The sequence below is a fragment of the Nerophis lumbriciformis genome, linkage group LG06, assembly GCF_033978685.3.
Source record: "Nerophis lumbriciformis linkage group LG06, RoL_Nlum_v2.1, whole genome shotgun sequence".
In the NCBI taxonomy this organism is placed as follows: Eukaryota; Metazoa; Chordata; class Actinopteri; order Syngnathiformes; family Syngnathidae; genus Nerophis; species Nerophis lumbriciformis.
The window spans coordinates 46,375,078-46,401,088 of record NC_084553.2 but is presented as its reverse complement, the minus strand read 5'-3'; the positions used below and the strand labels follow the sequence as shown (position 1 = coordinate 46,401,088).

General features: G+C 38.9%; 1 protein-coding gene across 3 annotated transcripts in view; it reads right to left on the bottom strand.

Annotated features, from left to right (window-relative positions):
* Window positions 1-26,011, bottom strand: part of LOC133608863 (protein unc-13 homolog C) — a 384,474-nt gene that overhangs the window by 197,704 nt on the left and 160,759 nt on the right. For all 3 annotated transcript variants that reach the window (XM_061964459.2, XM_061964461.2, XM_061964460.2), the window contains exons 10-12: window positions 19,472-19,641; window positions 10,557-10,672; window positions 6,922-7,085 (exon numbers count right to left, since the gene is read on the bottom strand). In XM_061964459.2, the coding sequence (XP_061820443.2) occupies window positions 6,922-7,085; window positions 10,557-10,672; window positions 19,472-19,641 (450 nt within the window). The remainder of the gene's footprint in view (window positions 1-6,921; window positions 7,086-10,556; window positions 10,673-19,471; window positions 19,642-26,011) is intronic.

The window sequence follows — 26,011 nt, the reverse complement described above, 5'->3', positions numbered from 1 at the left end:
ACTGATAGTCACACTAGGTGTGGTGAAATTAACCTCTGCATTTGACCCATCCCCTTATTCCACCCCCTCGGAGGTGAGGGGAGCAGTGAGCAGCAGCGGTGGACACGCTCGGGAATCATTTTGGTGATTTAACCCCCAATCCCAACCCTTGATGCTGAGTGCCAAGCAGGGAGGTAATGGTCCCATTATTGTAGTCTTTGGTATGACTCGGCCGGGGTTTGAACTCACGACCAGACGATCTCAGGGCACACACTAACCACAAGGCCACTGATAGTTGCATTAGAGAGAGTGCATGGACACTGGGACTTTACAAGTTGGTGTGAAAATACGGAATACGGAACTATTTAAGAAATCGGACAAATTTAGTGCATGGAAACATAGTGAACGTCTCCCTTCACTTCCCTTGTTTTGTTGTATTTATCTGCTACATGTGAAAATAATGCTTGCCATAAACCGGTACCTGGTGCAAAAATGGGGGGACCTCTGTATTAAAACATTTAAAGGATGTTTCCATGTATATACATGCACAGTACTAGGGATGCACATCCCTTCCTAATTAGACACCTTCGCCATTATTTGCTTGTGTAGACCATGCACATACATTACATTTATTTTTAGACTATTCATTTGTTGTTATTAATTAGAGAAATCTGACCTCATTGTAGTAAGTATAGTTAGGTGGATTGCAAATGTTATTTTCCTCTGAACTGAACCAACATTTTATTTAAAGGGAACATTATCACAATTTCAGAAGGGTTAAAACCATTAAAAATCAGTTCCCAGTGGCTTATTTTATTTTTCGAAGTTTTTTTCAAAATTTTACCCATCACGCAAAAAAGCTTCAAAGTGCCTGATTTTAACCATCGTTATATACACCCGTCCATTTTCCTGTGACGTCACATAGTGATGCCAACACAAACAAACATGGCGCATAGAACAGCAAGCTATAGCGACATTAGCTCGGATTCAGACTCGGATTTCAGCGGCTTAAGCGATTCAACAGATTACGCATGTATTGAAACGGATGGTTGTAGTGTGGAGGCAGGTAGCGAAAACGAAATTGAAGAAGAAACTGAAGCTATTTAGCCATATCGGTTTGAACCGTATGCAAGCGAAACCGACGAAAACGACACGACAGCCAGCGACACGGGAGAAAGCGAGGACGAATTCGGCGATCGCCTTCTAACCAACGATTGGTATGTGTTTGTTTGGCATTAAAGCAAACTAACAACTATGAACTAGGTTTACAGCATATGAAATACATTTGGCAACAACATGCACTTTGAGAGTGCAGATAGCCCAATTTTCATCAATTAATATATTCTGTAGACATACCCTCATCCGCTCTCTTTTCCTGAAAGCTGATCTGTCCAGTTTTGGAGTTGATGTCAGCAGGCCAGGGAAGCTAGGGTCGATATTCTTCTCTTGATCATCTTCGGTGGCATAAGGGACGGTGTGAGCCAAGACATCCAGGGGGTTTAGCTCGCTCGTCTGCGGGAACAAACTGCCGCCATTGCTTGCCGTGCTACCGAGGTCCTTTGTCCCTGAATTGCTCACACACTCCGGCAGATTCAATGGGGGTCTGGCGGCAGATTTCTTTGACTTTATCGTTGGAAATGCATCTGCTTTGAGTGTCGCAGGATATCCACACATTCTTGCCATCTCTGTCGTAGCATAGCTTTCGTCGGTAAAGTGTGCGGAACAAACGTCCAATTTCATGCCACTTTCGCATCTTTGGGCCTCTGGTGCAACTTGAATCCGTCCCTGTTCGTGTTGTTACACTCTCCGACAACACACCGACGAGGCATTATGTCTCCAAGGTACGGAAAACAGTCGAAAAAACGGAAAATAACAGAGCTGATTTGACTCGGTGTTTGTAATGTGTTTGAGAAAATGGCGGATTGCTTCCCGATGTGACGTCACGTTGTGACGTCATCGCTCCGAGAGCGAATAATAGAAAGGCGTTTAATTCGCCAAAATTCACCCATTTAGAGTTCGGAAATCGGTTAAAAAAATATATGGTCTTTTTTCTGCAACATCAAGGTATATATTGACGCTTACATAGGTCTGGTGATAATGTTCCCCTTTAAACAGGGATGAGAGAGTCATCATTCTTGTCTCCAACAGCAACAATATTATGAACCTGAACACACACAGGCAGAATGTAGAAGTAAATAATTGCTCGAAGCTTGGCTCAAGTGTGGCTCTCCTTCAAAGCCAGGAATGCACCGTGCGATACATTGCTATGAAACGCTCTCCAAAATACATCTTCTTTGCTGGCTTGTCCGCCGCATAAAAAACGTGCACAGTTCTGCAGTAGATTGCGCACCATCAAAATGGAAATGTGTAATGATCTATATGTTTGCTTGACTGCACCTGGGGATACTACAGAAGGGGGAGGCTGAAACCAACTTAACGACACCTGCATGGAGCGGATGCTTTCAGCGGCAAGGAATGAAATCCACAAGTGTGTTTGGCTTTTTATTTGGCTTTTTGTGATGTCAGGACCGTAGGGTCCTGGTAATGGCAACGAGGAAATTCAATGTGACTAGCTACAATTATAAGTAAATTAAAGGAAATAATATAAAAAACGAATGGAATGTACACAAAGAAGTATGCTGTCTGAATGTGAAGAAACTTGCCTCCCAGGCTATTTCTTCCCCTGCCCGTACATCATTTGCAATACTGGTGAGGACACAATTGTTTAATTTCTATACAGCAGTAAACTTCTTTGTGTACTTGTATGATAGTTAAGTATTATCATCAAAGGATTAGTCATGTTGCTTTATTTTAGTTTCATTTTGTCATATTGCATTCAGATTCAGAAATGTGTGGCAAAATGAAGTTGTCCGTAATCAGTTATGAATTTTAACATTTAACATTGCCTGCACAGTTTATAAAGGTTTAACGATAGCAATACCTTTACTCTGGAAGAGTACTAGTGCCCATTATTTATTTTCAATGGGGAACAAAATTGTGTCATCCAGTCGGAGGATTGTGTTAATCTTTTAAGGTTTCACTGTACATCAATCCATCCATCCATTTCCTACCGCTTATTCCCTTCGGGGTCGCGAGGGGCGCTGTGTATATTGAATTAAAATCCGACCAACCAATCAAAACAGGCTGCACACTCATGCTTAATTTGGCTGCTTTCAGCCTCCGGAATGAGAACGAAGCACTGGCATGGAGTGATGCAAAGTGAGCGATGGTGACATCTGTTAAAGTCTTTTGCTTCATTGACAGTTCAATCCCCTGAGCTAATTACTTCACTTAATGCTGCAACACCTTGCTTTTTACCAGTGAGGGCAGAAATTGAGTTATTTGGATCTTGTAGTCTTTAGGGCAGTGTTTTTCAACCTTTTTTGAGCCAAGGCACATTTCTTCTGTTGAAAAAAATGCGGAGGCACACCACCAGCAGAAATCATAAAAAAACGAAACTCAGTTGACAGTAAAAAGTCGTTGTCACAATTGTTGGATATGACTTGAAAGCATAACCAAGCATGCATCACTATAGCTCTTGTCTCAAAGTAGGTGTACTGTCACCACCTGTCACATCACACCCTGACTTATTTTGAGTTTTTTGCTGTTTTCCTGTGTGTAGTGTTTTTGTTCTTGTTTTGCGCTCCTATTTTAAAGGCTTTTTCTCTTTTTTGGTATTTTCCTATAGCAGTTTCATGTCTTCTTTTGAGCGATGTTTCCCACATCTACTTAGTTTTAGCAATCAAGAAGATTTTAATTGTTTTTATCCTTCTTTGTGGGGACATTGCTGATTGTCATGTCATGTTCGGATATACATTGTGGACGCCGTCTTTGCTCCACAGTAAGTCTTTGCTGTCGTCCAGCATTATGTTTTTGTTTACTTTGTAGCCAGTTCAGTTTTAGTTTCGTTCTGCATAGCCTTCCCTAAGCTTCAATGCCTTTTCTTATGGGCACTCACCTTTTGTTTATTTTTTGGTTTAAGCATTAGACACCTTTTTACCTGCACACTGCCTCCCGCTGTTTCTGATATCTACAAAGCAATTAGCTACCTGCTGCCACCTACTGATATGGAAGAGTATTACACGGTTACTCTGCCGAGCTCTAGACAGCACCGACACTCAACAACAACGCATCATTTGCAGACTAGAATTACTGGTTTGCAAAAAATATTTTAACCCAAATAGGTGAAATTAGATAATCTGCCATGGCACACCAGACTGTATCTCACGGCACACTAGTGTGCCGCGGCACAGTGGTTGAAAAACACTGCTTTAGGGTACTATGTTTGGTTTGGTTGAAATAACCTCTGGCTTGTTTGTTCTGCTAGGTTTCTTTGGTCAAGTGGGAACGCAATCATTCCTGGGTCCTGAATCACAAGTAAGCGCAACACTTTAAATTCTCTGGAACAAGCCCAATGTCCTCAACAAGTTCCAAAGCCAACATGATTAACATAAAAAAATTGCTCCTTAATGTTTTTATGTCTGCACTTAAACGCCTTGTCACATCTGCTCAATCACCTGTCACATTTGTTAGCAGCTCTCAAGAAGCAGACTGTGAACAAAATACCCTTAGCTGTATGGTTATAAAGGCTCTTAATCCGGCCCAGAGTATATGTTAACATGCAAGTAGTAATAGGAATTACAACATCCCTCTGCAGAGCACATCCATTTCAATTTGGATCACCACCAAATTACAGAACTTCTTCCTGCAGTTGCCGATTCTGTATTCCCATTAAAGTTAATAAATTATTCACATATAATTTAGGGAAATGTGCCTATTTAGCAATGTTAATTGATTCCTGGGCCTACTAATTAATAGGCACAAGTTTTAGTTTGTACAAAAAGGATTGGCTAAACCTCAAACCAAACTAACAAAGCAAACAATCTCAAGTCTAGCACGCTGTTAACTAGCTTTAAAAAACAGGAAAGTGTAAAAACACCAGTTAAATTTATGGATGATGATAGTTTTAGTCAGATAGTTCCTTTCTTCTGCTCTAATAATACCATTAGACATTTCGAAAGCAAACTCAAAACATATTTGGAAATTGGCAGCCAACGATTACGATAACAAATCATAAAAAGTTAAATGCCTAACAGTTCTTGGTTTGTGAAGCCATGATTTCCCAAATGTTCGGTTGAACTAACAAGTTAAACAATATTAATAGCAAAGTGTAAAAACAATTAAAATGCGATAAGAGTATACAGATTTTGTAAATTTCCTTTTCAGGTTCAATGTTGTAATCCTGATACACCAACACAATCTCAAACTGTTCCCACTAGTATAACTATGATTGTCCAAAGGTCTGATGGAAGTCACAAATCACACATTGTTAGATGACAGTAAAACTTAAACATAGTGAAAGTCCTACTGGACTTTATTCTAGATTAGGACCTATTTTGGGAAGTTTGAGATTGACATTGTTACAATTTTCAAAGAGTATTCAAAAAACACTTTAAAAACTATGGATTTACAGCGATTCTTCATGTCTTTCTGTTCCCACCCATACAATGTCTGAGTGCAACTTTGATTGGCCAAAAATGAAACCAAAGTAATACATTCAAATGTTATTATCTGTACAATATATTAGAAAAAAAATAAAAATTAAAATGCATCTATGGATGTTCTCATTCATCCAGGTCATTGTATTCTCAGGGCATTCAACCAATCACAACTGGACTGTTCAGTTTGTCTTAGAAGATATTTTGCCTCTAATCCAAGCAGGATTCATCAATTCTTGCTCATAGACTTAGATTGGTCAGATCTAGTCGAAATGCTGGGGCCAAAGCCCCAAAAATGTACACTCCAACAAGAAGAGGGTGTACCTGAGAAACAACAGCTAATAATGTTTGATGTGTTCCATTGATTTGCCAATGCGTAATTTTCCAACATTTGTTTTCAATTGTTTTCTTCTCGGGGTATTTAATCAATCACAACTGGATTGTTGAGTTTGCTTTAAAATACAGTTTGCCTCTCATCCGAGCAGGCTTCATCACTTCATGCTTGTAGACTTAGATTGGTCAGATCTAGTCTAAATACTAAACATATTTTTTACACCACAATAATGAGAAACCATCGTTGCCTGAGCTTGTCCTCATTTTGTAAGAGTTGGGCGTTGGGGGGCTTTGACACCAGCATTTAGACTAGATCTGACCATTGTAAGTCTGTGAGCATGAACTGATGAGGCCTGCTCGGATGACAGGTAAAACATCTTCTAAGACAAACCGAACAGTCCGGTTGCGGTCAGTTGAATGCCGTAGGATAAACACATAAACATAAATGAATAAATACAAAACAAAGCATGGAAAACTATGAATTGGCAAATCAATTGAACACATGAAACAATATTAGCTGCAAAACCAAAAAAGTAGCAGCATATGTTAGCTTTAATGAAAACTGCTTTTAGTAAGTTCTCATTTTTTGTTCTATAGTCTCTCTTAAAAATAGAAAAAAAAAGAAAACTCAAAAGAACTCTTTGGAGACTATGAACTGGCCAAATTGCTTGGTCTCACCTCGCCCATTTTTTGTTCGAATTCGACATTTCTCCGGACTTGTAGACCAAAATTTCACGCAAAACTGTTTGACTGTTCCAAAGGTCCACTCTACAGTTTGTGTTCAAGTAAGTGTAAAGCAGTGTTTATTGTGTGTGTTTGAGCAATGGGCTCATTCTACATCATGAAAAAAGCAAGGAAAGGTGAGAGATACTTTTTGTGTGTCCAGGATCAATGTGACCAACGCAGCTTTCAGAGTTTTTTTTCTTGGAGACCGAGCAATTAATTAATCAAACTTGAAAACTCAATAGTCCTCTGAGCTCGGGTTTTTTGCTGAGGAGACATTACTTTAACTCTACTTTAACTCTTCCCTATCTTCTATAGACCCCACTCACTGGGATGAGACAGTGACAGATTGTTAAAGTACAAGACCATAGATCAGGACAGTACTCACGTCATAGCCTGATAGATGGACTCCACCCCGTATCTCATGGCGAACTCGTCCACTATCTCCTGGGACACGTCGTCATAGTAGACCTTCCATGCTTCTTCACCTTTCACTTGCGGGATCTTTACTACGCCGTTGTTCCTACCCTCAGTCAGGTAGTGGAACAGGTTCTAAAAGAGACAAGAAAGAACAGCGTTCACACACTACAAGAAACATTGAATTTGAACTATTAGCATTACTTTGTAACATTGGATCTATGGATGTGTGTAGTCATAGATTAACTGATTATTAAGATCCTGCAAATTGTGTGGGACTGATTGATTGATCGTATCCTGGAGCAACCGGAGAAAAATGGAGTGAACTACTTGCTGTTGATTAAGTCTTAACTTGTTTGCTGTCTAAAGAAGGCCACATGATGTCAACTGTAGGAACTCACCCTTCATTATTGTGCACACAGGCATGGCAACAGGAGTTCAGAACATACACTGATAGAGTCTTCCTTTCCATTCAACATTTTATTCAAACATATCTACAGATGCTTAATAATCTCTCCTTATTCTCCATACCTATCCAGTGTGTTTTTGGCTGTGTAACGATCTATCTATGTTTTCAATTGTATGGGTGTGGAGGTATGCATATTTATTTCCCCTCATCTTGTGGTGCCCCCGAGAGAATGCCACCTTTTAAAACCAAGTAAATTTGAACTTGCATATGCATAGAACTATTTTACAGTACAGCATATCAAATCAAAGGATATTTTTTTCTGCGTCTGTTGCAAGAAATTATGTGGCTTGTTTTGGTAGAGCTGCGTATTGTTGTCCCTTACAACACAAATATTGGGGCTCTTCCACATCCCAGAATGTTTGAAAGCATCGGAAAGCATAGATATGGCCAAAAACAACTAAAAATATCATTCTTACAGTAGTATTGGCCAATATGTGAGACCAAATCATTCAGATCCCCCTGTTCAGTATTGTTCAGGATTAAAATAGTATAAAGGTGACTAAAGGGTGTTATTTCATGTCTAGAGGGCTCTGAAACTTTAGAAGGTAGTAAACAGATGTGTTTGTGCTCCAGCTACAAACATATTTGATTCATGTGGAAATTAATTTAGCACAGTCATGTCCGGAACCAATTAACATAGAAAAACGAGGGATTACTGTATGTTTTTGATTGATTGAATTGAATGAATTGATTGAAACTTTTATCAGTAGTTTGCACAGTACAGTACATATTCCGTACAATTGACCACTAAATGGTAACACCCGAATACGTTTTTCAACTTGTTTAAGTCGGGGTCCACGTTAATCAATTCATGGTACAAATATATACTATCAGCATAATACAGTCATCACACAGGTTAATCATCAGAGTATATACATTGAATTGTTCACATAATTTACAATCCGGGGGGGGGATGTGGAGGGGGTTTGGGGCGGGGGGGTTAGGTTTGGTTGATATCAGCACTTTAGTCATCAACAATTATATAATCTGAGAAATGGACATTGTAACAGTGTAGGTCTCACTTGGTAGGATATGTACAGCGAGTAGTGAACGTAGTGAGCTCAGAAAGCATAAGAACAAGTATATACACATTTGATTATTTACAATCCGGGGAGGTGGGATGTGGTGGGGGGAGGGTGTTAGTCTAGGGTTGTAGTTGCCTGCAGGTGTTCTTTTAGTGCGGTTTTGAAGGAGGATAGAGATGCACTTTCTTTTACACCTGTTGGGAGTGCATTCCACATTGATGTGGCATAGAAGGAGAATGAGTTAAGACCTTTGTTAGATCGGAATCTGGGTTTAACATGTAACAATAACATGTAAGAAAAGGGAATCTTTTTTTAATATTGTATTGATATTATTGCACTGTCTTATATTGTTGTATTTAATAAAGTTAAAGTAATGACAAATCAAGTCTATTTTGTTTGGCTTTGTCTTTTATTCTGATGTATACCATTATTGATAAATTAGGGCTAAAAATACAAACTTCTTCATTGATCTTGCAAAATTGTATTTACTTGGTATAGTATCGATACTGATATTTGCAGTATTGGTCACCTGGACTATCTGGTGCGCAAGGTCCGTCGCTGTAAAGTCTCTGTGTGGAACTCGTACAGGTTGTCCAAACGTCTCACCAAAGTAAAATAACTTATGTTTCTAAAGCCACAATCTGACAATACCCTCAACATTAAATACCTGCCTAGCTAACGTTACTGACTGAAACAGCACAATTTCACCTGTCCTGGCGCCTCAAAACCTCCGACATGGCGAACCATCGGACTCTCCTGTATTCTTTTCCAGATAAGGTTAACTTCAATTCGGACTTCATACGTATTAAGTACTCTAGTTTGACCGACCACCGTTCTGTCACCGGGAAAACGGCCGACCGTTAGCCACGGTAAGATAACATTATCATATTTAATATTGTAGCATGGCAAGTAACGTTTGAGGGATTAATGATGAACAAATCAGCGTTTAAATTGTGTTATTGTTACGATTATGAGACGGAACCATATTAAGGGACATTTGTGTTTGGGGTGAGTTTTCTTACGGCCCTTACCTGTCAGTCATTAATAATACATGTTTGCGATTATTTGTTTGTATTATATAAAAGAAAATATTTAAGTATACATCCAATACTGTATTGTACCACATTGTATTGATAGTATTTGAATTAAGTAGTGTTTAATTAATCCCAATCAAGATATATCAACATTGCAATTCAATTAAATCGTTTAGAGGCCACATTTTCAATACTAAAAAATTTTTTTGAAAAGCTCCTCAATAATAAAGAACTTGACCTCAGAAAACACTTGGCTCTCCAAGTTTCATCATAATGACCAACAATAAAATACAGTAGCGTAGTAGGCCTAAGTATTAATCAAAAACAAGACAGAGGTTTTATTTTTCCAATTGTGTTTGTTATTTTTGGCCACTGTCACATTACACATAGTTTGAACAGTAACACTGTGTTAATATAGGAAAATAAAACACCATACTTTAATCAAGTAGTTCTTTGGCATACCACTAGTGATACGTGCACCACAGTTTGAGAATCACTGTCCTTTATAATAGGAATACTCTGCTGTCCTGCACACAACGCTTGCCAATGATCATCTATATAAGAGGAGCCCTGCCGTTTTTAAGGATCCACTCAACAAAATGCTAATCAAAGATCCTCTATGTGACAAGAGCGCTCTGCTGTTTTTAATACTAGTGCAAGAGTCTCTATATGACAAAATCGCTCGGCTGTTTTATGAACAAACTGCAAAAATGTAAATAAAAAATAAATAATGTATGTTTTTATAGTTCTACTGCAAAATAAACACTAGTTAAAGATTCTCTATTTCAAACAAGAACACTACTGCAAAAACAATCAAAGAGTTTCTGTATCAAATGAGCTCTGGCTCAATATGACACAAGCCAAAGATCCTCTTTATGACAGTGCACTGCTGTTTTTAGGCATCTGCTAAAAGCTTTCTAAAAGCTGCAAATATGTAAATCGCCTGATGTCACTGGCTGGATTTGACCCACGGGTTATCAGTTGAACAGCCCTGATGTAAAGCATTCTGGCAAACTATTCTTGTCATATATATATATTTTTTATATTAAACAGTGTTACAGTAAATTCCCGCTCTTACCTCATGTAAACAGGTGTACTGGCCGTGAGGTGGGACCACGTTCTCCTCCCCCTTCATCTCCACACTGATCTTGAGTCTAATGGCGCCGGATACGGCGGATTTGTCTGTTCTCTTATCTGTAAAAAAAAACAACAAATCCAGGCTGACCAACTTTTTCAGTACATTTCAAACTGAATTGAAAAGTAAAAAAAAAAAAAAGAACAGTTTGCAACGTAAATTCAAACCCAGTATTTTAGATTTTTTATTTTATTTTAGTTCATTTCGATCATGAACACAGTTGCAGTATACTATATCACTTAATTTCATATCATTTATCCTTGCATGATGTCCGAAAAGGAGTAGGAAGAAGCAAAGCTTATTTAATTCTACCCCTTTCCCACTTCAGAGCGTTTACAAATACATATGTTCATGTCTTCTTTTTGTAACACAATTACATCAGTATATGATTAATATAGCAGTTATTGTTAGGGATGTCCGATATTGTCTTTTTGCCGATATCCGATATTCCGATATTGTCCAACTCTTTAATTACCGATACCGATATCAACCGATATATGCAGTCGTGGAATTAACACATTATTATGCCTAATTTGGACAACCAGGTATGGTGAAGATAAGGTACTTTTAAAAAAAAAATCATAAAATAAAATAAGATAAATAAATTAAAAACATTTTCTTGAATAAAAAATAAATTAAAACAATGTAAAAACAGTTACATAGAAACTAGTAATTAATGAAAAATTGTCAAATTAACTGTTAAGGTTAGTAATATTAGTGGACCAGCAGCACGCACAATCATGTGTGCTTACGGACTGTATCCCTTGCAGACTGTATTGATATATATTGATATATAATGTAGGAACCAGAATATTAATAACAGAAAGAAACAACCCTTTTGTGTGAAGGGAGGTTTTTTGGGTTGGTGCACTAATTGTAAGTATATTTTGTGTTTTTTATGTTGACTTATTAAAAAAAAAAAAAAAACAAACAAAAAAAAACGATACCGATAATAAAAAAAGCGATACCGATAATTTCCGATATTACATTTTAATGCATTTATCATCTCTAGTTATTGTAATATATAATTACGTCAGTCATGATAAACATACTGAGATGAATAATATCCCGTTTTCAATAAGGTTGAAGGTTTTTCTCATTATTCTTCTTATAATTAATTTGAGCAACTTCTTACAATGGATCATATCAGTACGTAGTTCTCAAACTTAAGTAAAGAAGTTAAACAATCACTCAACTGTAAGCAAAGGAGGAAAATTAAACATTTGTATTTCCAACATATCAAATAGATCGATGTAAAGAAAACAAACCCGTCCTCCATAGTGGAAGATTGTCCTTGGATGTATCATAACAAGGGCATGAAACTGTCATGAAGCCCATTTATCATATTACATAATGTAAACACTTAACATACGCTGTAAATTTCAAACATGACATCATGTACTGTGAACATTAATGGTGTCATAGAGTATAAAGCACTATCTCCACGGTCCTGAATGCACTTGAATGTCTCATATTAGTGACTATAATAGATGGGATATAATGTAAATGCAAGCACACAAATACAGTTAGTCTGTTGGTGAGTTTCCAGCAGTCGTTTCAAGCACAAATAACAAGTGATATTACGCTCAAGTGAGGAATAATTAGGTTACAAAGGGGTCGATATTGGAGAGGAGCTGAAGAGGCTGAGAGAGGCGTGCAGCTGGTGCGGCTGACACCCGCTTGGGCTTTTATTCATTCATCGCGGGGTATTTAAAGGGACTGAACGGCAGCACCGGTCGAGGCGGGTCACTATTAGCACAAATTGCTTCCCTTAAGCCGGGGAGGCAAAACAATACTGCGCTATTAAAGCCGCCGTTCAAATCCGATGGGAGAGCGGAAATAGCGGAAGACTTCAAACGTAACCACAAGGCGCCCGTGCCGTGCCTTCTCGGCTAATTGAGCACTACCGATGGCCTCAACGTGAGCGCACACTTGATCCGACCGTGAATTTATTCTCCTATCTTTGAGGGTAATGGTTATTGGATGGGAAAGGATCTAATGGTTACATTGCGGCTAGGGTGTAATGGGATTTTCTAAGGGGGGTGGAGGGGCTTGGACATGGATATCTATTTGCTTGTAGCGTGTAAACTTTGTGGCGTGATAACAACCACTGATAACGGGAATTGTAATGTATAGGTGTTGTGAAGCACAAGACGTAATGATGTAATGTCAAGTTAAAGTTAAAGTGCCACTGATAGTCGCACACACGCACTAGGTGTGGTGAAATTATTATCTGCATTTGACCCATCCCCTTGTTCCACCTCCTGGGAGGTGAGGGGAGCAGTGAGCAGCAGTGGTGGCCACGCCCGGGAATCATTTTGGTGATTCAACCCCCAATTCCAACCCTTGATGCTGAGTGCCAAGCAGGGAGGTAATGGGTCCCATTTTTATAGTCTTTGGTATGACTCGGCTGGGGTTTAAACTCACGACCTACCGATCTCAGGGCGGACACTCTAACCATGAGATCAGTGATTCAAGTTATTCAGTTTTTCTTCAATAAACTGGAAAGCCTCCACAATGTCTTTGACCAGGGTTTCAAACGTGCAGCCCGTGGGCCAAAACTAGCCTGGTCGAAGGTTCAATAAACTGGATTAATTTTGAAAAGTAAAAAAAAAAAACATGTATATTACACCATTCCTAAATCATCCACTTGGGGTGCACTGTTTTTTTATTTTTTTTTTATTTTTTTTTTGCATTTATTTATTTATTTTTTTGTCCTGTCCAGCTACTCAGGCAAATCATATTGTTGATGTAGATGCCCATATCGGCTGTACAAATTTACTTTATAAAAGAGATGTGTGGGATACTTCTCTTGTTGCCTTATTTGTATTTGACTTTATTAAATGGATTTATATTATTATTTGGTGCAGCCGGGCCGGAGCAGGAGGGGATGGAACGAGAGAAAAAAAGGAAGACAGAGGGGGAAATTGCGAGGACAAGAGGGGGATAAGACAGAGAGACAACAAAAACAGCAAACACAACAATAACAACATCAGAAAAAAGGATATGTACAAATTTACTATCAACAATACAATTGTTCAAATGCAACAATACAGATATGTAATAATAACTTGAAATACAAAAGAAACCAGATAAATGGAGGGGAAGAAGCCAACTATATTAACCTTGTAGATTGTTATAGTAACAATATGTTAAGCTTGGTCAGTGTGCCATGTGTTACCCAGTTGCCCATAGGGCAACAACGTTAATATATGTTTGATGAAACGTGATTATATTCATGAGTGCATGTATGTATGTGTACTTGTATATGTATAGTATGTGTATATGTATGTTTGTACAGTGAATGTATATGTACATATGCACTGTGTTGGTAAATGGAGAGGTGTGCACTGCTGTAATTAGAGTAGAAGAAGAGACACAACATATGCACCGAACATGGTAGTAGGGATGAACGATATGGCTTAACTATATATCTATATATTGCAGCCTCTTACGATAACATTTATATAAAACCTTTTTTAAAATGGGTTACGGAGGCTGTTAAAATGGTTAAAAATACTGATTCTTATAGTATCAGTATTTTATATCATTAAGTGATTACATTTATAATAATAATTGTAATGTTTTTCCTACTATTGGCTCTAATTTAGATGTTTTGATTTGTGCCCTTATATTCCTCGTGTGTATTAGGATGTATTTCCTGAGTTTGTAAACAATAGAAACTAGACAAAAAACGATTTTTGAATAAATAAAAAAAAATAAGTTAATGACTGGACCATACCCACTAAAAAATGTTGGGTTAAAAAATAACCCAATTTTAACCCAACTCCTGGTTCAGAAAAGGACGGACCCCTTATTTGAGTTATTTTAACTCAACATTTTGGGTAAATTTTTTCAACCCAACTTTTGCGTTGAATTACTTAACCAAAAGGTTGACTTATGATAACTTAATGTTGGGTTATTCCCAACCAAACTATTGGGTTAAATTAATTAACCCAAAAGTTGAGTTATGCTAACTAAATGTTGGGTGATTGTAAATAATGGTAATGAGATTAATCCATAATAAAATTCCCTTCAAGAAAAAAGTAACTTTGTGATTAAAAAAAAGCATTTTACCTAAGAATGCGTTACTCATTGAAAAACAACCCAAAAACGGTTCATATTTTTGAAAACCCAGAAATTGAGTTAGAATAATACTCTTATAACCCAAAAAATTGATTGCTATTCATAAAAATAACTCAAAAATTTAACCCAACACTAACAACTCAAAAACTGGGTTATCCAAATAACCCAGTATTTTTTAGTGTGTATACTGATACGATATGTGGTATCGTTACTGTCGATATTTGTACTTTTAATAAGCTCTGGCATAGCGGTTAGCATAGCTTATTGTATATTTTCGTGTGTAGTGTAGCATGTTTAGCTATTCATCATCTTACAGTAATAATGATACTTGTAAGAAACATACTTTATTTGCTGTCATGAGGTTTGCTCACCTATAAGTGATGTTAGCTGCTAGCGAGGCCGCTACATTGCATTGACGATGAGGTCGTTCGCTTGTTGCTGTCAAATTTGTGGCACACAGCTAGGAATGATCAAGACCTGACGATAGCATTAAAAGCTCTATCGTCGGCCAAATTATATCGTCAATATTGTACATCCCTAAATGGTAGTGATGCGCCTTTTGCTAATTACAGGTAGGACCTTCTTAATTTCTACTCGCCTCTGTCTTTGTCAAAAAAGGAGAAAAGTGAATAACGACAGTAAAGTTTTCCGAGAGAAATGGGCCATTTCCTATTTATTTGGGTTGGGAATCTTACAAACAACTCAAAATTCGAGGAGATTCTGATTCTTGGGGTGACGGTTATATTTAGAATTGATTCTCGAATCAACAACACTCAAGATTCAAACCAATTCCCGCAGTATATTATTTGGCATAATAAATTCTAACAATCACAATAAAATGTTTATGGATGTTCTCATTCATTCAGGTCATTGTAATCTCAGGGCATTCAATCGATCACAACTGGACTGTTTGGTTTGTCTTAGAAGACATTAGGCTTAATCAGTTCATGCTCATAGACTTAGATTGATACGATCCAGTCCAAGACTTAGATTAGTCAGATCTAGTCTTAGTCTTAGATTAGTCAGATCTAGTCTTTGACTTAGATTGGTCAGATCTAGTCTTAGACTTAAATTGGTCATATCTAGTCTAGCCTGATGAAGCCTCCTTGGATGACAATTGAAACATCTTCTAAGACAAACACAACACTCCAGTTGCGATTGATTGATTATAATTAATTAATAATTTCAAACAATCACAATAAAATGTTTATGGATGTTCTCATTCATTCAGGTCATTGTAATCTCAGGGCATTCAATCAATCGCAACTGGACTGTTTGGTTTGTCTTAGAAGACATTAGGCTTAATCAGTTCATGCTCATAGACTTAGATTGATCAGATCCAGTCCTAGACTTAGATTAGTCAGATCTAGTCTTAGACTTAGATTGGTCAACTCTAGTCTTAGACTTAGATTAGTCAGATCTAGTCTTAGACTTAGATTGGTCAGCTCTAGTCTTAGACTTAGATTAGTCAGATCTAGTCTTAGACTTAGATTGGTCAGCTCTAGTCTTAGACTTAGATTAGTCAGATCTAGTCTTAGACTTAGATTGGTCAGATCTAGTCTTAGACTTAGATTGGTCAGATCTAGTCTTGGACTTAGATTGGTCAGATCTAGTCTTAGACTTAAATTGGTCATATCTAGTCTAGCCTGATGAAGCCTCCTTGGATGACAATTGAAACATCTTCTAAGACAAACACAACACTCCAGTTGCGATTGATTGATTATAATTAATTAATAATTTCTAACAATCACGATAAAATGTTTATGGATGTTCTCATTCATTCAGGTCATTGTAATCTCAGGGCATTCAATCGATCGCAACTGGACTGTTTGGATTGTCTTAGAAGACATTAGGCTTAATCAGTTCATGCTCATAGACTTAGATTGATCAGATCCAGTCATAGACTTAGATTAGTCAGATCTAGTCTTAGACTTAGATTAGTCAGATCTAGTCTTGGACTTAGATTAGTCAGATCTAGTCTTAGACTTAGATTGGTCAGCTCTAGTCTAGCCTGATGAACAATTGAAACATCTTCTAAGACAAACCCAACACTCCAGTTGCGATTGATTGAATGCCCTGAGATAATTATAATAAAACATTTTCAAAAACAGGTCACACATTACAAAAGCTCCTCTGAGCTGCTGACCTGATGTATACGCCCAGCGACTAAGCCAGACATGGCCTAAAAAAATTCGATTTTTGAAGAACTATGAAGTAGAATAAATGAGAATAGCGATACAGATGAGTGTCATTTTTTTTTTCAGTACTATTTCTTTTACGGAGATGAAAGTAAACACATGTGTGCTTGGTAGGGTTGTACGGTATACCGGTATTGGTATAGTACCGCGATACTATTGAATCATATTCGGTACTATACCGCCTCTGAGGCGTACCGGTCTCCCACAACGTCCGTTGTGTCCTTGAGCAAGACACTTCAACCTTGCTCCTGATGGACCTGGTTAGCGCCGTACATGGCAGCTCCCGCCATCAGTGTGTGAACGTGTGAATGTGTGTGTGTGAATGGGTGAATGTGGAAATAGTGTCAAAGCGCTTTGAGTTCCTTAAAAAAAAAAGGTAGAAAAGCGCGATACAAGTACAACCCATTTACCATTACCCACCTCGCCGTCGTCGTCACGTCATGACATTGCTGGTTTTACGAGCAGAGGAGCATGTTTGGCAGCGCACAATCACGGAGTACTTACAAACAGACACAGTGTGTAGACAGAAAAGGGAGAACGGACGCATTTTGGCTTAAAAACCAACGATAAAGGTGAAGTTATAACACTGAAACGCCCTCAGGAAGAGGTGCTTTTGTCCAAATCCACAGTGTTTTAGCTACATCTAAATGACTAATCCTCACCTCCATGGCGAAAAATAAAGTACGTTTCTTACAAGTATCATCCCTGCAGGACGAGGAATAGCTAAACATGCTTCACTACACACCGTAGCTCACCGGCGTCACCGCTAATGACGCAATTCCCGAATGTAAACAAACGCCATTGGTGGATCTACACCTAACATCCACTGTCATAATACCAAATTCAGGAGCGTATCTAGTCGATACTACTATGATTTTATCGATAGAGAACGGACGCATTTTGCCTTACAAACTAACGATAAAGGTGAAGTTATAACACTGAAACGCCCTCAGGAAGAGGTGCTTTTGTCCAAATCCACAGTGTTTTAGCTACATCTAAATGACTAATCCTCACCTCCATGGCGAAAAATAAAGTAAGTTTCTTACAAGTATCATCCCTGCAGGACGAGGAATAGCTAAACATGCTTCACGACACACCGTAGCTCACCGGCGTCACCGCTAATGACGCAATTCCCGAATGTAAACAAGCGCCATTGGTGGATCTACACCTGACATCCACTGTTATAATACCAAATTCAGGAGCGTATCTAGTCGATACTACTATGATTTTATCGATAGAGAACGGACGCATTTTGCCTTACAAACTAACGATAAAGGTGAAGTTATAACACTGAAACGCCCTCAGGAAGAGGTGCTTTTGTCCACATCCACAGTGTTTTAGCTACGTCTAAATGACTAGTCCTCGCCTCCATGGCGACAAATAAAGTACGTTTCTTACAAGTGTCATCCCTGCAGGACGAGGAATAGCTAAACATGCTTCACTACACACCGTAGCTCACCGGCGTCACAGCTAATGACGCAATTCCCGAATGTAAACAAGCGCCATTGGTGGATCTACACCTGACATCCACTGTTATAATACCAAATTCAGGAGCGTATCTAGTCGATACTACTATGATTTTATCGATATTTTTTTAGCATCTTCTTTCGTTTTTTAACATTATATATTTATAAACTCAAGAAATACGTCCCTGGACACATGAGGACTTTGGATATGACCAATGTATGATCCTGTAACTACTTGGTATCGGATTATACCTAAATTTGTGGTATACACCAAAACTAATGTAAAGTGTCAAACAACAGAAGAATAAGTGATTATTACATTTTAACAGAAGTGTAGATAGAACATGTTAAAAGAGAAAATAAGCAGATATTAAAAGTAAATGAACAAGTAGATTAATAATTAATTTTCTACCACTTGTCCCTCATAATTTTGAAAAAATAAATACGAGTCTCTGTGTGTTTACTTACTACTAAAAGAAAAGTTGTCTAGTATATTCACTATTTTATTTAAGGACAAACTTGCAATAAGAAACATATGTTTAATGTACTGTAAAATTGTTTGTTAAAATAAAGCCAATAATGCCATTTTTTGTGGTCCCCTTTATTTAGAAAACTACCAAAAAGTACCAAAAGTATCGAAATACATTTTGGTACCGGTACAACACTAGTGCTTGGTGTGTAATCAATAAGTGTCGGTGCTCAAGGTATACGATATAATATTCGGCGTCACCCCTCAAGGCTAAAAATAAGGAATATTGCAAGCATAACTAAGACGAGAGAAGATAAATACCTTTGACTTAACATGGACGTGGACTTTTTGTGATTTATCGGTAATCATGTAATGATTGTGGTGTTCCCCACTTGACATTTACCGTATTTTTCGGACTATAAGTCGCAGCTTTTTTCATAAATTGGCCGGGCTCCAGTGTGACTTTTTTTCCTTTTTTATTATGCATTTTCAGCAGGTGCGACTTATACTCCGGTGCGACTTATACTCCGAAAAATACGGTAAGTAGGGTTTATGTGGCCCCTGAACCAAAATGAGTTTTGACAGCCCTGTCCTGGGCCACGGGACTAGACTTTGTCAGTAGTGATTGGAGATACATACCTAGATTGTACCAAACGTCCATTTCCCCGCTGAGCGTGCGGACCTCGATGATAGTCTGTCCCAGGAAATCGTCCGACTCGCGCTTAAAATGCTGCTTCACCCTGGACTTGATGTCGTCGTCCTCGTCCCACACACGCACCTTGATGCGGTCCGTGGCGTTGTGACATTCGCTGCGAACGGCAAAAAAAAAAGATCCTTCGGTCAGAGCGATTCAACAGCGGGCGACGCCGCATTCGGTGACAGCTCATCAGGTCGGGGCGTTCAGCAGAGCAGAATGACTTAATGTCAAATACCCAATTGGAGATAAACACCGACTTGCACGCACATTCCTTTTAAAGTAGACTACGAGAACAATTCTTGCCTGTCACGGGATGAAAGTGTTTGTGTGTGTGTGTGTATAGGCATGCCTTAAAATTTGCGTACAAAAGTAGTGTGGCAGGAAGAATCACCCCAAGACGCGGCGTGACCTTTCCTCTGCATGACGCTCGTTTCTGCGCATGCAAACGTCACCAGGGAAAAAAATCTGCATGTTACACCAGAATGACTCTGATGGAGGATCCATCGGTAAAAACATAATTGTGGAAAATAAGCAACGCTTTTGCCCACTGAGGAGTCAGCTCAGCCCAGGACGAGCCGCTTTTCCGTAATACCCACCGATGACATCACAGCGTCCTCCCCCGCGATTAAAACCAACAGATTACGACTTGTACTAATGACATCTTGGGTGCAAAATCCACAAGAACGTCTGCACTAATCCCTTTCTTTGCCAAGCCCGGCGTTCTGCAGCTGCAAAAGTTTCTGTTTTTTTTCTCTCTCTGTTAAGCACACAGTAATGTATCACTCGATTAATCTACATCCCTGTAGGAGTTGGAGCCGGTTTTATTACAGCCACCACTGGAGCCTCATTACAGGTGTGGAGACTGTCAGCTAGTGGCATAGGCCTTATAGTCTGAAAGCCCTCACTAATGTACATGAGTTGTAATTATGCTTTCCTCGGTTGACATGAAAAGTTTGTTTAATGAGGGGTTCGTATTTCCAGGTTCCACTGTATACTAGTCGGTATTGTACATTACCCAAAACCAGTGACGTTTGCACTAAAACAGAATACAATGATTTGCAAATCATTTTCCTACTTATATTTGTCAGAACTTGGTCTTTGGTGTTTGCTTTTCTGGAAGGCAACGGAAAGTTGGCTCGGGCGAGACGGGAATGTGAGTACATGATTTTATTTAACATTATCAAAAAAGAACAAACGAAAGATGTGCAAAATGGCGGAGGTAAAAAACTTGGCTGATGAAAACAAAACTTGCACAAAGACAGAAACTGTGAACAATGAAACAAAAACTTACTTGGCATGGGACTGTAAACATGGCATTATGCAGAGTGACGATAAAGATTGTGCAGAGCATAAATGCGATGTCGCCAGGCTGACCAACAGAAAAAGAAAAGCTTAAATAACACAGACTTGATTAACGAAAACAGGTGCGTGACTCAAAACGTGAAACAGGTGCGTGACGTGACAGGTGAAAACTAATGGGTTGCTATGGAAACAAAACAAGGGAGTGAACAACCAGAAACGAAAGAGTGAAATAACTAAACAAAACAAAACATGACTAAAACAAAACATGATTACACAGACATGACAATATTCAATTGAATAGACAGCAAAGACAAGATATTTAATTTTGAACTGAGAATTTTTTTTTTTTTGCAAATCATTAACTTAGAATTTAATGGCAGCAACACATTGCAGAAACGTTGTCACAGGGACATTTTCATCACCGTGTTACATGGCCTTTCCTTTTAACAATACCCAGTAAACGTTTGGGAACTGAGAAGACCAATTTTTGAAGCTTTCCAAGTGGAATTATTTCCTATTCTTGCTTGATATACAGCTTAAGTTGTTCAACAGTCCATGGTCTCTGTTATTTTAGGCTTCATATTGCGCCACACATTTTCAATAGGAGACAGGTCTGGACTACAGGCAGGCCAGTCTTCAGGATATCAGGATGCTTTATTATTGTCCATTCTTTAACATGTACAAGACACATAAGAACTGAAATGACATTTTAATTTACTTTTACTATGAAGCCACGCTGTTGTAACACGTGGCTTGGCATTGTCTTGCTGAAATAAGCAGGGGCGTCCATGATAACGTTGCTTGTATGGCAACATATGTTGTTCCAAAACCTGTATGTACCTTTCAGCATTAATAGTGCCTTTGCAGATGTGTAAGTTACCCATGCCTTGGGCACCAATACACCCCCATACCATCACAGATGCTGGCTTTTAAACTCTACGCCTATAACAATCCGGATGGTTCTTTTCCTCTTTGTTCCGGAGGACACCACGTCCACAGTTTCCAAAAACACTTTGAAATGTGGACTCGTCAGACCACAGAACACTTTTACACTTTGCATCCGTCCAACTTGGATGAGCTCAGTCTTTTTTGCCACTTGTGCCAGCTTTTTTTAAACATGTTGCAGGCTTCAAATTCCAAATGAGCTAATATTTGCAAAAAATTAAGTGTTCCAGTTTGAACGTTAAGTATCTTGTCTTTGCAGTCTATTCAATTGAATATAGGTTGAAAAGGATTTGCAAATCATTGTATTCTGTTATTATTTACGATTTACACAACGTGCCAACTTCACTGGTTTTGGGTTTTGTAATAACGAATGTTCATTTAGTCAAATTCCCATCCTTACTTTTAACCAATTTTTTTGCCTTTGACTGAGTGTTTAGCATTTGTTAAAAATAATAACCAAAAGTTGAAATTAGGTGTGTAATGATTGATCGATATATCGATAGATCGATTTATATTCCTAAATTTCAAGTATATCGATCTGTGCTTTACCAGTTGGCCTTTGGGAAGACATGTATCGATCCAACATTGATTCGAAAGGCAATATATAGATTTTATCAATAGTAGAAACAAGAAAACATTGGATTTAGGAACAGCGGACTTTACATGAAGCTTAGCAATTTTTAATGAAAAGGACGTTAAACATTAAGTCTGTATTCTTGTATGTGGCGTCATCACAACCAAAAATGCGGATAGCAACGGTGGTCGAGAAAGGTCATAACAAATGCAAACGCAATATCAATAATTGCAACACAACAACTTTCAGCTACAACAAATAAAATCACAATAATATAAAACCTCAACTTAACTTTAAAATACAAAGCATGCAACGGACAAAACAAAAGTGACAACAGAGCAAGTTCGCCTACGGCCAAGGTTAAAAATAGTATAATTAACACTCACAGTATCTTATTATTATAAAAAATTATTTATGACTGAATAAGTGGTCACACTTCACTTACGTTTCCAACTTTGCTCATTACACCCTACGCCATTTGGTCTGTGTGTCGCAAAAATGTGTTCGCTGTCATCAATGTGTGTGTCTATGATGTTCCGTGTTTATTAAAATGAGAGTAGCAGCAGGTCAAACCACTGCTCATTTAATCTGAAAATATTTGGTTGCTCCTAATTTCTCAGGGAAATATACTGCTAATTAAGCCTGAAGAGATTTTGGTTGCAATTTATTTTTGATACTAATATACCGTATTTTCTTCGGAGTATAAGTCGCACCTGCCGAAAATGCATAATAAAGAAGGAAAAATGCAAACTATGAAAAAAACTGTGACTTATAGTCCGAAACATACGGTAGTAGGGGTGTGGGAAAAAATTGATTCAAATTTGAATTGCGATTCTCACGTTGTGCGATTCAGAATCAATTCTCATTTTTTAAAAAATCTATATATTTTTTAATTTGTTTATTTATTTATTTTTTCATCTTTTTTTTTTTTATTAATCAAACCAACAAAATAATACACAGCAATACCATAACAATACAATCCAATTCCAAAACCAAACCCGACCCAGTAACACTCAGAACTGCAATAAACAGAGCAATTGAGAGGAGACACAAACACGACACAGAACAATCCAAAAGTAGTGAAACAAAAATGAATATTATCAACAACAGTATCAATATTAGTTACAATTTCAACATGGCAGTGATTAAAAATCCCTCATTGACATTATCATTAGACATTTATAAAAAAAATTTAAAAAAAAAGAACAATAGTGTCACAGTGGCTTACACTTGCATCGCATCTCATAAGCTTGACAACACACTGTGTCCAATATTTTCACAAAGATAAAATAAGTCATATTTTGTGTTCATTTAATAGTTAAAACAAATTTACATTATTGCAATCAGTTGATAAAACATTGTCCTTTACAATTATAAAAGCTTTTTACAAAAATCTACTACTCTGCTTGCATGTCAGCAGACTGGGGTGGATCCTGCTGAAATCCTATGTATTGAATGAATAGAGAATCGTTTTGAATCGGGAAAATATCGTTTTTGAATCGAATCGTGACCCTAAGAATCGATATTGAATCGAATCGTGGGACACCCAAAGATTCGCAGCCCTAAAATATAGTATTACTTTTGTGTTGAAAACGAAAGCAAAAGTAGCAGGTAATTCTACTGTTAAAATGTCGGTTCTTGTACTAGATTGGTAGGTCATGAGTTCAAACCCCGGCCGAGTCATACCATCCATCCATCCATCCATCCGCTTATCCGATGTTGTGTCGCGGGGGCAGCAGCCTAAGCAGGCAAGCCCAGACTGCCCTCTCCCCAGCCACTTCGTCCAGCTCCTCCCGGGGGATCCCGAGGCATTCCCAGGCCAGCCGGGATATATAGTCTTCCCAACGTGTCCTGGGTCTTCCCCGTGGCCTCCTACCGGTCGGACGTGCCCTAAACACCTCCCTAGGGAGGCGTTCGGGTGGCATCCTGACCAGATGCCCGAACCACCTCATCTGGCTCCTCTCGATGTGGAGGAGCAGCGGCTTTACTTTGAGCTCCCCCCGGATGACAGAGCTTCTCACCCTATCTCTAAAGGAGAGCCCTGCCACGCGGCGGAGGAAACTCATTTTGGCCGCTTGTACCCGTGATCTTGTCCTTTCGGTCATGACCCAAAGCTCATGACCATAGGTGAGGATGGGAACGTAGATCGACCGGTAAATCGAGAGCTTTGCCTTCCGGCTCAGCTCCTTCTTCACCACAACAGATCGATACAGCGTCCGCATTACTGAAGACGCCGCACCGATCCGCCTGTCGATCTCACGATCCACTCTTCCCTCACTCGTGAACAAGACTCCGAGGTACTTGAACTCCTCCACTTGGGGCAAGATCTCTTCCCTAACCCGGAGATGGCACTCCACCCTTTTCCGGGTGAGAACCATGGACTCGGACTTGGAGGTGCTGATTCTCATCCCAGTCGCTTCACACTCGGCTGCGAACCGATCCAGTGAGAGCTGAAGATCTTGGCCAGATGAAGCCATCAGGACCACATCATCTGCAAAAAGCAGAGACCTAATCCTGCAGCCACCAAACCAGATACCCTCAACGCCCTGACTGCGCCTAGAAATTCTGTCCATAAAGGTTATGAACAGAATCGGTGACAAAGGGCAGCCCTGGCGGAGACCAACCCTCACTGGAAACGGGTCCGACTTACTGCCGGCAATGCGGACCAAGCTCTGACACTGATCATACAGGGAGCGAACCGCCACAATAAGACAGTCCGTTAACCCATACTCTCTGAGCACTCCCCACAGGACTTCCCGGGGTACACGGTCGAATGCCTTCTCTAAGTCATACCAAAGACTATAAAAATGGGACCCATCGTCTCCCTGCTTGGCACTCAGCATCAAGGGTTGGAATTGGGGGTTAAATCACCAAAATGATTCCCGAGCTCGGCCACCGTCGCTGCTCACTGCTCCACTCACCTCCCAGGGGGTGGATCAAGGGGATCGGTCAAATGCAGAAGGTAATTTCACCACACCTAGTGTGTGTGTGACTATCATTGGGACTTTAACTTTAACTTAAAAAGCAGAAACGGTTTCCTCTTTGATAATCTAACCTAAAGTGTTAGTTGTGCTTCATTCAAATAAGATGTAAATGCATAGGGCATTAATTGTTGTTTACTTGCTTGTTTGTATCCATAGTCCATTTAGACCTAACTCCCTTACAAGAACTAACAGAAATATAGGAAACTTATATCCAGTATTTATTTCAAAGTCACACTGGTTAATTTTTTTAGGGGCAAAGAAGTTACTGAATCGATTTCAACTCACTGAATCGCTTCGGAGTAGAAGTGAAGTGAAGTGAATTATATGTATATAGCGCTTTTCTCTAGTGACTCAAAGCGCTTTACATAGTGAAACCCAATATCTAAGTTACATTTAAACCAGTGTGGGTGGCACTGGGAGCAGGTGGGTAAAGTGTCTTGCCCAAGGACACAACAGCAGTGACTAGGATGGGGATTGAACCTGCAACCCTCAAGTTGCTGGCACGGCCACTCTACCAACCGAGCTATACCGCCCCACAACAGCAAGCAAGTCCAACAACAGGTCGCACCTTGCATTTTTGATAGTTTAGTTTTGATAGAGATGTCCGATAATATCGGCCTGCCGATATTATCGGCCGATAAATGCTTTAAAATGTAATATCGGAAAATATCGGTATC